Source organism: Gallinula chloropus (assembly GCF_964237585.1).
Source record: "Gallinula chloropus genome assembly, chromosome: 14".
Lineage (NCBI taxonomy): Eukaryota > Metazoa > Chordata > Aves > Gruiformes > Rallidae > Gallinula > Gallinula chloropus.
In genome coordinates this window covers 227459-241150 of record NC_140099.1, presented here as the reverse complement: position 1 = coordinate 241150, position 13692 = coordinate 227459, and the positions used below count along the sequence as shown (strand labels likewise).

Here is a 13692-nt window from a genome sequence, read left to right as displayed (position 1 = left end):
AGCGTTGTGAATCCATTGCTGAACTGTTCTTGGACTTACCTGAGCCATTGCAGGTTTATTTTACAGCATCCTCTGCTTTTTCTGGTTAAATCCAGCCCTGAGATAAGCATTCCCCCTTCTTGTCTGGACTCCCAAGCTACTCCCAGCAAGAAGCTGGGTCTCACACCTCTGGTCACGGCAGGGTCCTCTCATCTGTTAGGAAGGTCCTTAACTCTCATCTTTATTATGCTTCAAATTAACCTGTATTTGCCGTTGATTAAGAACAGTAAAACCCTAGAAAAAAAAAAATTAAACTCAGGGATTTTGAGCTTCTTGAGCTTCCACAGTTCTCACAGAGACTCTCTGGCTTGATGCTTGTGTCAGAGCCAGCGTGGCAGCAGGGCCAGGGCAGGGATTGTGCCCCTGGACTGGGCACTGGTGAGACCTTCTCCCCACCTCCCCTGCCCTGCCAGGAGGGTGCAGAGAGGTGGGCGATGGTCTCTGCAGCCAGGGGACAGGAGATGGGACAAGGGGCAATGGGCTCAAGCTGCCCCAGGGCAGGGTCAGCTCAGCTGGGAGGGAAAAGTTCTTCCCTGGCAGAGTTGTGGGGCTGTGGCACAGGCTGCCCAGGGAGGGGGCTGAGTCCCCAACCCAATGGAGGGAAAAACACCCCACAAACACATGGACCAGATTATTTTTGAAGAGGAAATCAAAGGCTTTGCACCTCCCCACCTCCCCAGCCCAAAGTGTCCTTATACCTCATTCGCTTCCCCAGCAATTCTGGCATCAGCAGCCTCTGAAAAATAAACTAGATGCCCTTCCACACACCCCAAAAAAACGCCTGTAGAAGCAGCTGACTTCCCCATCACACCCTTCCTCTGGGCACTGACAACTGGAGCCTTCAAGTTCCTCAAACCTCCAGAAAATTGCTTGCCTGCCTTGGTGTGTCTCCTGACCTTTCAGTTTTTGCTCTTTCCCCCTTCTCAGCTTTTCTTTAAATACCCTTGAACCCTCTTACCAGAACCTTAGGGAACAAAGCATGAGCTGGCTGCTCCAGCGAGTGTGCTCGTGCGTGGTCTGGGTGTGCTGCTCTGACGTGGGGCTGAGCTTGAGCAAAACCTCCTGTGTTCACCAAGCCAGAAATCACATCTTCTGGAGCCTGGCTCCTGTAGGTTGGTGTCCCTGGCTTGGATGGAGTCTAAGACCTTCTGTTTGCCTTGGCTTGGGTGGCAGAGGGAAGCACTGGGTGGGTATTGGCACCACCTAACCTTAGGTGAGAAAAGAAGCCTGAGAGGGGATCTGATCAATGGGGATCAATAGCTGAAGGGTGGGACCCAGGGGGCCATGGGCAGCCTCTGCTCAGTGTCTGTGGGGACAGGACAAGGGGCGATGGGCTCAGGTTGAAGCACGGGGAGTTCCCCACCAATCTGGGGAAGAACTTCTTCCCAGTGAGGGTGAGGGAGCCCTGGGACAGGCTGCCCAGGGGATGTGGAGTCTCCTTCTCTGGAGAGATTCCAGCCCTGTCTGGACACCGACCTGTGTGCCCTGTCCCAGGGACCCTGCTTGGGCAGGGGGTTGGACTGATGGCCTCTGGGGGGTCCCTTCCAACCCCTGCAGCTCTGTGATTCTGTGACCAGTAGTGCCCTCTGGATGCAACCATCTAGCCAATTCCTTATCCAAATCAGGACAGTGCAGGGACTGGTGAGGGGGCGATGGTGGACATGATGTGCAGGACAGGCAACTCAGGACCTTTTTATTCTGAGCCTCTACCAGCAGCCCTTCCCTCCCCTGAATCCCTCTCCCCACTTTTCACCATGAGGATTCTGGCTCTGCCTGCAGCAGAGCTGGTTTGTGGGTGAATCCCGTGGCCACTTCCCAGGACCACAGAATCACCAGGTTGGAAAAGACCTTTGAGATTGAGTCCAACCGTCCCTGTCCTGTGCTAAACCAGATCCCTGAGCACCTCATCTCCCCTCTGTTAAACACACCCAGGGCTGGGGACTCAGTCCCATCACCTGTCTCTTGGGCAAAGAGACCAGTTCTCATTACCATCCCTCTTTTTTACAGATCCCATAAATACACGGTGTCCCCCCCGGCCCTTCTCCTTGCCAGGAGTGGAGCTCAGAGAGTGGAGAGCATCACTTTATCCCAGCAGAGCGTGCAGGACATGGTGCAGATGATCAGACATGAATTGCTGGATGTTTTTGTAAGTTTTCTTGTAAAAATCAAGGTCCCTTTTCCATTGTGGTCATTGAAGAAAGACTGATCACAGCCTGGAGATGTGCAAAGTGTCTTTGCTCTTAATTTCTACTGTGCTAAATTACATTTGTTTTAAAGTTTTCTGGCTTGGACCAGGTGGTGTGGACAGAAATCTGGTGTTGGCTGTGTGGTCCCTTGGGAGGAGACCCTGGGAGTTGATGGCCTGGCTTGTGCTCGTAGCCACAGACCCGCTGAAGTGGTGGCTTGTCCTTATGCAGGGTCTGCTCCCTGTCCCTCACAAATGGCTTGGTTAGAGCTGCAGCACGTGGAGCTGGGCTCAGCCCAGAAGACCAGCTCAGGTCTTCTCAGCTCTCACCCATTGTCTCAGCCTGCACAGCCAGGCTTGGCTTGTGATGGGCTTTGACATAGAATCCCAGACTGGGCTGGGTTGGGAGAGACCCCAAGGATCACAGAGCTCCAACCCCCTGCCACAGGCAGGGACACCAACCTCCAGCCCTGGATCTACACAAGGTTGCCCAGGGCCCCAGCCAACCTGGCCTTGAACACCCCCAGGGATGGGGCACCCACCCCCTCTCTGGGCAGCCTGTTCCAGCCCCTCACCACTCTCTCTGTACAGAACTTCCCCCTAATATCTCCTCTCCCCCTTCCCTCCTCCAGCTTCACTCCATCCCCTTGTCCTGCCAGTCTCTGCCCTTTAACAAGCTGATTCCCATCTCCAAGCCCCACCGACATCCCAGCTTCCACCCTTGTTTCCTGAGCCGCTTGTGTTCAGCCCTTCTCAGGCCCTGCACCCCTCACATCAGGGCAGAACCTCCAATTTCATCCCCTTCTCCCCATAAACCCCAACTTCTTCTTTTGGTGTCTTGCAGCCAGAAGTCACGGTGCAAAATCTTCCCAGCTACTTGCAGCTCAGAAAGCCCTTCCTCCTCCTGTTCAGCGATGGTGACATCGGCCAGAGGGAAAGCCAGGAGATGCTGAAGGTGGCAAAGGGAACACCCTGGCAAGAGTTTGTGGCTTGCTGGTTGAACTTGTAAGTGTAGAGAAACCTCTTCCCTTCTTTCTGTTAGCTCTTAGTGCTTCAGGGCAAGGGGAACAAACGAGTCTGCAATGAGTGAAACCACTATCTAGCTGGTAGGGTGATTGTTGGGTCTGGAGTCCTCACCAGTTGGGAGGTCAGATCATTCAGCGGTGATGTGGGAGGTGTTCTGGGCAGCTGCAAAATCTCCTGCCTAAGTGAAATTAGTATATGTTTAATTGATGGCAGAAAGTGGTTTTGGTGGAGTCAAACATCCTCAACGATAGCACGTAGCAGCTCAGCCCTGGCTGTGGTGTTAGTTGGGTAGAGAGAGAAAAATCAGTGTGCCATCCTTGAGTGCCTTACAGTGATGTGATTCTGTGATGCTTCCATCAGACATCAGAGGGAAGAACACCAGGACAGCTGACTGGGGGAAAGAAGGTTTTCAGAAGCAACAGCCCCAGAAGGCAAACTTAATAACTAGTCCAGAAACAAACCAAACCCAGGAGCAAGAAATAGGAGGTCATAGGAGAGAAATTGAATTCTTTTTAATCCTCCCCTAGTTAGGTTTTCAGTTTTCAGCCTCTGTTTGTTTTGCCCAAGCCCAGAGACACCTCAGTGTCTTAATCATAACTTGCTGTGAAGCCTGGGAAGCACCTCACAGTGTGGGCTGAAGATTAGGTGATGGGGAACATACGTGGCTACAGAGAGAAGGCGACTTGTTTGCCAGTAATGTGTAAGAAAACAAGAGTCCCTTGGAACTTCCCCACCTACACATGTGCCTTTACTCTGAGGAGGAGCGAGCTGGCCTGTGTCAGAGCAATAGAGCTTTGCCATTGGCTGGGAAGGAGTGGTAGTGCCCTGGGAAGAGGTCTTCATCCCCCTGGTGAGAGCCAGATCAGACCTCCAGCATCGCTCTCAGCCTGAACGTAGTGCTGAACATGTAGGACTCAGCATCTCACCTCTTGCTGTCCCTCCATCTCAACATCCTCTTTTGCCTTTCTCTGTGTCACTTGATGGAGTTGCCATCCCAGCTCCTGGGGCTGTGGGGAAGCACCCAGGAGCTGGACCACCTGAGCACAGCCCTCTGCATCAGCTCCCACCTTTCCACCCCCCTTTCCACAGGGCAATGGCAGAAGCTGGGCTGGAGGGAGCTGGTAGCTCTCTCCCCAAGCTGGGGTTCCACACAGGGGGCTGCAGGACCCGTCCCCTTCCTCTCTCACTTCTTCAAAACTCATGCTGGAGAACATTTCACAGCCTCCTGCAGAGTTTGCCCCAGCTTCTCCTGCCCAAAGATTTCTTCACACATCCAATCTGCCATCCACTCCCTCCCCGCCTGACCCTCATCGCTTGCTTAAGGCACTGAGCTTCTAAATCACAGAATCCCAGCCTGGTCTGGGTTGGGAGGGACCCCAAGGGTCCCAGAGCTCCAACCCCCTCCAACCTCCAGGCCTGGAGCTACACAAGGTTGCCCAGGGCCCCAGCCAACCTGGCCTTGGACACCCCCAGGGACGGGGCACCCACCCCCTCTCTGGGCAGCCCCTTCCAGCCCCTCACCACTCTCTGGAAAGAATAAATAACCCGATGAGCTTCTACTTCTGTCCTATAGGTAAACCCTGTAGGTCAGCTGTAGAAGACCCAAGGGCTTTTTGGTCCTGTCATGCTGCCAAACCACCAGTGGGCAAGTTGAATCTCCTCTTCCCAACAGGAAGAAGACTCCGGTGGGCCGCGGGGTCCTCAAGACGTACTTTGCCACCACACCTTCTCTGCCCGCTCTCATTTGGGTGAACCTTCACTCTGGAGGCCAGGTATTCAAGTTCCCATCAGAGCAAGCAGTGACTGAAAGGAACATCTTGGCTTGGCTGGAGAAGCTAAAAGCAGGAGCAGAGATTCCCAGCAGTAAGTAGACAACACGTTTGTATGGTTCCGGAGCACGCGCCGCTAGCTCGGGTCTATTTATGAGAAGATGCTATGTGCAATAAATTGCCTGCCCTGGAATTTAATGATGGAAAAAAACCCTTAACTATGCTCATTTGAGCTGGAGAAGAACAAATAGTCCAGGCAGGAGAGAATACCCATGCTCACGAGTTCGCTTTGGGACTGTTTAATGTTCAGAGCCAAGTGTGAATACTTGGGAATCAACATCTTTTCCCTGAGATAATCCCCAAACCTGGCTCTGCTCTCTGGTTGCTGCCAACAGACCTTCTGAAACACTCCTAAAATGAAAAATCTCCTGCCTCCTGGTTGTCAGCATAAGAAATAGCTGCTCTTTAGGTGCCTTCCAGCTTTTGGGGGGGGTGTATTTTTTTGGATGGGAGAGGAGGAGGAGGCTGGTGCTTTGCTGCTGGCTTTGGGATGTAAAGGGTTGGCTTTTCACTGTGTCCCCCTGCCCTGTTCAGCCTGCTGGAGCTTTGGAGGAAGGCAGCCCAGATGTGCTTCTCTCACGTGGTACGTGTAGACGTAGGTGCCACGGGGCTTTTGGGAACTGCCGGCTGCCAGCCTGCGCCGGGCTCCGGGAAGGCGATGAGGTTGGCTCTGCTGAACCCTTTCCAAAGCCAGTCTTTCCCAAAGCTGGCATCAGCCCGGCAACGAGGGGGTGGGTGTAGGCTGAAGACACCCTTTCTGTCCCAGTAATTGCTGGGGGAACCCTGTGAGCCAGCTGCCCCCCCACACACCTCTTTCCATCACCGCTGCTAAAGGCACCTACACCACCGTGTAGGTCTCTAGTTAATAAAGCACTTGGTTTTTAGGGGTGTCAGAGGGGTGAGCTGATGGCTGAGCAGCTCACTGCATGACCAGGAGCCACCATGGCCTCCTCCTCCTCCTCCAGCTTTTCAATTCCACGGATGGGACCAGTCCTAAAAGCACAAATTGAAGAGCATCTTCACAAAATGGGACCAGTTTCTCCCCCCTATAGACAACGGGCTGCCCCCAAGTCCTAACGACATGTCAGTAACCTGTGGTCATCAACATGGTGATCTGGGGCCTGAGTAAAACATCCACCCACCAGTGGATGGACAGACACCCAGTGTCACCTCTGGGGGGGAGGTATCTGAGGATGGGGAAGGACCCTGCAGGCTTGGCCAGCTCCAGCAGACACAAACACACGCTTGGCTGGTTTAATTTGGCTGGTGCTGTTAGTTTTGGAGGGAAGAATGTCGTCTTCATTTTACTCTTGGTTTCACTAGGAGAGCAAAAGAGCCATAATTAATTATCTGGTGAGGCTAATGACCAACATACTAACATGGGGCTGTCTTTGCTTCTCAGCCACTTTGTCCCAGGAAGAGTGGAAACCACCTCTCCCTGCTTATGACTTCCTCCAGATGATGGAGACAGGCGTGCCTGAGCTCCCCCTCCACACCTCCCAGCGCCGTGGGGACGTGCCAGAGCGATGCCCGTCTGAAAACCCTGGAGGAGATGCTGCTGTCAGGGGGGATCCATCCCAGGACACCAAGGCAGAGAAAGTTGGGTCCCCTGGGAGGGACCTGCGTGGCACGGCCCCAAGGCTGGCAGCAAGGGAGAAGCAGGGCAGGAGACACGGCGAGCTCTGAGAGCCGGGCATCCCCCTGCCCCAGGGTGGTGAAAGGTGTAGAACAGCTCCTGGGTGACAGAGCCCTGGGACAGGCTGCCCAGGGGGTGTGGAGTCTCCATCTCTGGAGATATTCCAGTCCCATCTGGACACCTATCTGTGCAATATGAGCTGGGGACCTGCTTTGGTAGGGGGTTGGACCCCATGAGCTCTTGAGGTCCCTTCCAACCCCTGTCATTCTGTGATTCTGTGATTCTGTGAAATCCCTTTCCCACCCCTCCATGAGCCTTGACACCCAAGAGAGGAGTGTTTTGGGCTGTAAATGAATAGCAAAGGGGTAAACCAGCCCCCAGGTCTTGGTGTGAGTCCCCTGCTGTGGTGTGTTGGCTGTTGTGGGGCGGCTGTGATTTCCAACAGCAGAAACACATCCATGCACCCCACACCTCATCCCCCCCAGACTGCTGTCAGCATTGAGCAGCAAGGGCAGATCTGCAGGGAGGGTGATGCAAGGGAGCTCGGGATGAGGTGGGGTGAGCTCACCACGTGCCTGCACAGCCAGCTACCCTGGAAAAACCCAGTCAGCAGAAATCCTGCTCTCTAGTTTCTCTATGTCTCACAGAGGTGCTTTGGTTTCCCCTGAACAGGAAGGGGTGAGTGATTTCAGGGCTGAAAAGCACATCTCTTTCCCCACAGGGTTGCAGTAGCGGCTCTGCTGGTGTGTGCTGGGGAGCCCTGCTCTCCTCAAAGCAACACCATCCTCACTGTAGCTGTGTGGAGCTGGGTGGGCAAACAGGAAACCGCTGCATGGACTGGCACCAGGCTGGTGTTTACACCTGACGTGTGAGCCCAGCTTATCCTTGGGGGAGTAACAGAAGTACCTGGTTCGAGTGGCTTTATTACCAAGGGTCACCACAACAGCCCTGAATAGCTGGGATAAAAATTTCCCAGCAAGTCCCAAGGGGTGGGCAGGTTGGAAGATGGTTTTGCTCAGCGCTGGCATTTTCTTGGTTACAAGCCCAGGGGGTTATTTGCAGCCTCCATTTTTCTTCGCTGCTGGTGACAGCAGAAAGGTTGGTGCCTCCTGAGCTGGGGCTGGTGCTGGGTGTGAGGGCTGCAGGAAGAGTTTTGGAATTGAGGGTGAGAGGGCTGAGGGGCAAGGCTGGGGACAGACCCTGCTGAGGTAGGATGGTGCTGCTTTGCACCCCTATTTAGATGCAGGGCCTGGGGAAGTGGCTTTCCAGCCTCTGCCCATCTCCTGGGGACAGCAAATGGTCTGTCATTCCTTGCTGGAGGACCTGAGCCTGCTGGACGGCATGGGATGCAGGCTGGGGAGAACCCTGTGTTTGAGGTGAGGGGGGAGCTTTGTCTTACCCCCAACCCATGCCACGATCATCTTCCCACCCCCATCAATAAACATCATCTCCCTTCCACAGCACCACTGACCCCTCCTCCTTATGGCTCTGAACTTCCTGGGAAGGGGAAGAATTGCTGGTAAGGAGCTGCTGAGCACATTGTAGAGCCTGTGTTTCTCATCCCCCAAGCAGCCCACGTGGTTGGGAGCATTTTGAAATGCCAGAAATAGACCATTACTCCGGGGCTCTCCTTGAAGCCCTTAATTGAAAGAGACCATTTTTGGACTTGAGGACAGGCTTAGAGCCCAAATAGACGTATCTAAAGCACTAAACCCATAGCATCCAGCTCAGAGCTGGCCATATGGCTGAGTATTCCCAAGGGAAGGAGCGGGTCAGGGCGTGGATGGATCCTCCGTGAGTTCCCATCATTCCTCCTCTGCGTGAGGTCATCACAGTGCCAGGCACTGTGAGCTCTGCGTCGGTCCTTTCCCATCCTCTCCCTAATGACGTCGCTGCCGTGGTCCCAGCGTCGCTTTCCCACTCAGCACAAGGTATTTGGGCTCATCATTGAGAACTTAAATAAACCCAACCTTGGGCAGAGCGAATCTGCATCCAGTCCGGGGGCAGCGTGGTGCCCAGGGCCGGGGCGGGCTGGGCGCGTGTGTCCCTGTGGGGATGCCCCCCATGGGGATGCTCCTGCCAAGCCGTGCAGCAGAAGGGTCTCTTCCTTTCAGCAGGGGTTGTAGGAGACAAGGAGCGTTCCTGCATCCCGGCCGCGCTCGGCCACGGGCCCCTTTCCCGTCGCGGCGCGTCCCTGGTGCGGCATCGGGGCAGGAGCCTGTCACTAGAGGTCAGTGCCACATCTCGCTGGTGGCTGCAGACGCTGAGCGCTGCCGAGCTGCTGCCGAGCTGCTGCCGAGCTGCGGCCGCCAGCGGGACGGGGATCCCCAGCGCTCCCCGGGGTGCTGCTGGCTGAGGGACTCTGCTCCGGGGGCACCGGCTGCGGCCAGTCTGAAGGGCTGGGGAGTCCCAGCTCTTCACGGGAAGAGCTCTTCGTCCTCTTCAGCCCCTACTTCAAGGGCATCCATCGTCCCAGACCTCCTGGCTGGGGCTGGGGTGTACCAGGAGCCCCGAGCTGAGCCCAGCCGGGGGGTCCCTGCAGCTGGCACTGCGGTGATGTGGGAAAAGGATCGATTTGTCCTTCTCCCAGCACTGCTGGCATCAAACCAGGGCTGCAGCCACGGTCACTGAGCTGCTGACTCTGAGTGTGGGTGCAGCTCAGGCTCCTGGACCACACCAGCATGCACAGGCCTGGCTTTGGGAGGGGGGTTAAATAAAAAAATGTCTTTTTCATTGTGTGGCACAAGCAGGAACTTAGGGACACCCAGCCAGGCTTACAGGTGCCAGGATATGTATGGACAGGGAGAAAACCTTAGGGATGTTGGGGGCAGTCTGGAGAAGGAACCCACCCTGCACTAGGTTGGTTCAATAGCAATGGCTCCAGGGAAGAAATGCTCAGTGGGTGTTCAGGGCTTTGAGTGAGAAGCGAGCTAGAGGAAGGAGAGGCAGGATCTCAGCGATGCTATCAGCTCTCTTTTCAACCACTTAGCACTAAAAGACGTGCGGGTAAGCCACAGATGAAGCTGGTGAGGCACACACTGAGCTGAAGAACTGATGCATTTCATGACAGATGCGATATTGTCTAGTCACAGCTCCAGGCCAAGCTCGTCTTTGGGTGGTACTTCTATTTCAGAGCTACACCAGAGGGAGACATGGTCTCCCCACAGCTGGTCAGAGGTAAAGATGCTTTGGGGTGGGGGGCTTAAACTGTCGGTGGTTGGTCAGAAGATAAAATGGTGATGTGCCAACACCCCCCCAAAAAAATAAAAAACAGCAAAAACGATGAGGTGCTCATCCTGGAGAGCAAACTCAGTTATTGCCCAAACCAATAGGAAGGTCTCCGTGCTCTGTGGTCTGACCTTTCACCATCCTTGGTGAGTCCCATAGAGCCACCATCGTGAGACAGGAGGGAGGAAGGCTTGCAGTGCAGTGCTCACTGCAGGACAGAGGTGGCTCTGATGGTGAGAAAGCCCCAGGGACCTGGTGCCTGGAGAGGGGTTGTCATGCCATCCGCTGTCCTCAGGTGACCTAGGAACCAGCAGCGTCCCACCTGCCTCATCTGAAGGGTGCTCTCCAAACCATGGGACCTCAAGAAGCAATCATGGGATTTCTCCCAGCTTTTCAGCCTTCTAAGCAAGACAAGGCTGGTGAAAGGTGAGTCCCTGCAGCAGAAGGTGAGCTTAATCATCTGTTCTCAGCCCATCCTGGACTGCTGATGGCCACAGGCCTTCCCAGTAAGCCTTGCTCCATGGCCAGGCTCTCACCCGGCTCTGCCATGGGGATGCAGCTGTGGGGTGGTGGAAGAGGAGGCTGCAGCAGGGAGGAGGCAGGAGAAGACATTGTCCCCAGGAGGGAGATGCTGCGAAGCAGAAGCAGGGGCACGGGAAGGACACATCTGCCTGTGTGCAGGCAGCTGCCATGCCAGCGATTCCCGGCAGCGCTGCCAGGATGCGAAGCAGGATGCAGACCTGGTGGGCTGGGCTGGGCTCCTGGTGCTGCGTGGGCACTGGGGGGGTTCTGGCAGGGCTGGGAGGCGGCGGGGACCAGTCGCTCTGGCAGGCCAGCCTGGCAGGGACGCTTTCTTTGCAGGGCAGGCTCCTTTCCAGCCTGGCTTGGCCACGATCCCTGCCAGGGGGCACCTTCCCCAGCCGCGGGGCCCTGCCGGCAGTGACGGAGCCGTGGCTGGGCCTGTTTGCCTGGAGCTGCTGGGTGAGGCTGGTCTCCTGCCCAGACTTTCTCAAATCACCCTGGGAAGGCAGACAGACAGACAGACCTTGGAGGTGACTGACGTTACTGGCGTGATGCCAGCCATCCCAGGGCTGCGGTCCCCCTGCCCTTGGCATTGTCTGAGGGGATGGGAGAAGGGTCCCATGGTTCTGCAGTGCCCGGGGTGGCCCATCACTGCCAGCAGGTCCCCCCCACCCAGACCCAAACCGAGCCCACACGATGCCCTTGCTACCTGCCAATTTGGTGGTGAGGGGTGAGCTGAGAGGAACCTGGAGACAGACAGACGTTAGTCTGGGGGTGGGATGGGAAGCGGTGGGTGCCGTACTGGCACGGCTGGAGGTGGCAGAGGAGCTCGTGCTGGGGAAGGGAGGGTGCAGGGGCAGGATGGAGCTGGGGTGTGAGATAAGGGGTGCTGGCTGGGCGGGATGGGTTTCCTCGTGGCTTGGGGTGGCTCTTCCGCCTGGCGTTTCCATGGCTAAAAATACATCCGCGCTCCTGGCACAGGCCCTGGGCAGGTACCTGCTGTGTCCAACCTCATGCTGCCCGTGGTAACCCGCAGGGTGGCCATGACGGGGCCTCCATCCCTTCCAGCCCATGCTTAGCGTGGGCAGGGGCTGGGTCTTGAGGACACCTCCATCCTCCTGGAGCCAGGGATCGGGATGGAGCAGGACCTCACAGCCCAAACCAGCTCCTCCCCGATCACCTTCTCTATCTCCCCTACCCAGCAGAGAGATGCTGCACCTCCAGCATCTCATTCTGGGACAACACCCAGAGCTAAGGCACCCCGCTCCGTTCCCCCGCCAGGTGACACATGTGCCCACGCAAGGACCTTGGTGCTCGTGCCACTGGCCGGTCAGGGTGACTCTCACAACCCAAAAGCCAGGCTGGAAGATCGCAGTGGACCATCCCACGGCAACCCCTGCACCTTGTCTGTGCCCCCTTGGAGAAGCAGCAGCTGCCCGGGGTTCGGTGGAGCAGAGGCCACGTCGCTGGCTCCATTGTTCATTGTTCCCTCTTGGCTCGGCGGGGACGGGCGGTGATAAGGGGCAGGGGGCACCGCTCCAGTTCCTGCTTTCTGGCAGGTTCTTTCCCCACTTGCCCCACCTCCCTCCTTAGGTAAACTCAGCCCTTCTCCTCCCTTAAGAGTTTGCTTTGCTCTGCTGCCCTCCTCCAGCCCAGCCCCGGGAAAGCAGCGTGTCTCTATTAATAGCCCGTGGGGTTGCCACATCCCTTCTGTGTGTTGAAAGAGCGGCTGTAACACCATGATTCAGCTCTCAGTGGTCACCCATGGGCCAGTTCCCCTGTGAAGCCCTGCTGGGAAGGCTCCCAGCTTTTGATCCAGGCCTGGAGGGTGATGCTGGTGGGGTGTGGAGGTGGGGAAGGGCCTTTGCTCTGTGGGCTGGCCGGGGCTTTCTTGGCTTGTTTGCAACACAAACAGTGGTATCGCTGCTCTTGGGGGTGGTCCTCTCCCTTGGGAGCTGCCCAAGCTCACGGGCTGGTCTCACTCTGCACATAGACCCACAAAATGTTCAGGACCCCCAGTGAGGGCAAAGCCGTGGACCGGTGGCTCCTTGAGCCCAGGGGATGAGAGCTGTGTTGCTGGCTCAGCCCTGCTCCACACACAGCCCTGCCCAGAGGAGAGCAGAGAGCAGAGCCCCTTGGTGCAGTGCGTGGAGCATCTCATAGCATGTGTAAGGTTGGAAGGGACCTTCAAAGGTCCCACATGTTCACTGGATCAGGTCGCTCAGAGCCCCATCAAGCCTGACCTGGGATGTCTCCAGGGATGGGGCCTCCACCACCTCTCTGTGCAACCTGTGCCAGTGTCCCACCACCCTCAGAGGGAAGAACTTCCTCCTAACACCCAACCTAAATCTCCCTTTTCTACTCTAAAACCACCCCCCCTCATCCTATCACTCCATGGCCTCAGGAACAGTTCTTCCCCAGCTTCCTACAGGCACCTTTCAGGGACTGGAAGGGGCTATAAGGTCCCCCCAGAGCCTTCTCTTCTCCAGGCTGAACCAGCCCAACTCTCCTCAGGACCCTTTTGAGTTTTAAATCTTGGAGATTTCCCTCCTGTTGCAGGCTTGTGCATGACCCATGCTGGGGAGCGGGAGCTTTGGAGGGATGGCTTACCTAGGAGAGATGCTCTGGGTGACTCTCTGTGGACCCTGGACCAGCTGTGGGGAGAAGTGGCCCATGGGCAGAGGTGGGATCCTGGACCTGGAGGTACCAGGGGGCTGCCTGAAGGATGCTACTGGTGGGATAGTTCAGCTTTTCACGGCAATGAGTAGAGGAGGGACCCCCAGCTCCGAGCACGTCCAGGCACTAACACCAAGGCAAATATTTAGATAGCAAGATACTGACCCAAAATAGACCCAAAATAACTGCAAATTCTTTCAGGAGCAAAGCTGGAACAGGGTCCATGGGCACTGGCCAGAGTTCCCTGTCAGCTCCTGGCATGGGGAACAGAGGTAGGACAGGGACATGGCCATTTATTACCTTTTCTTTGGCAGTGTGTGAGGTCTGTGGGGCTTCTGTTTGCTGGGGGCTTGGGAAACACCCCCTCCCCATGGACCTGGCAGCTGAGGAGATAGGAAGCAACCTCTCCTCCCTTCTCGGTACGTGGAGGCTGAAATGGGGGTACCAGCTCCCAGTTTTCTCAGCAGCTTTAGGTGCAAACTCAACCTCTTGTGTTTAACTGCATCCAGGAGGGGGTATGTGAGAGCCTAAAGGTATTAGCACCAGCTGGG

General features: G+C 56.1%; 1 protein-coding gene across 1 annotated transcript in view; it reads left to right on the top strand.

Moving 5' to 3' along the window:
- Positions 1-8170, top strand: part of TXNDC16 (thioredoxin domain containing 16) — a 39295-nt gene extending 31125 nt beyond the window's left edge. The window contains exons 17-20 of the mRNA XM_084270757.1: positions 2047-2185; positions 3069-3229; positions 4923-5113; positions 6482-8170. Coding sequence (XP_084126883.1) covers positions 2047-2185; positions 3069-3229; positions 4923-5113; positions 6482-6765 — 775 coding nt within the window. The 3' untranslated portion in view covers positions 6766-8170. The remainder of the gene's footprint in view (positions 1-2046; positions 2186-3068; positions 3230-4922; positions 5114-6481) is intronic.
- The last annotated feature ends 5522 nt before the right edge of the window (positions 8171-13692 follow it).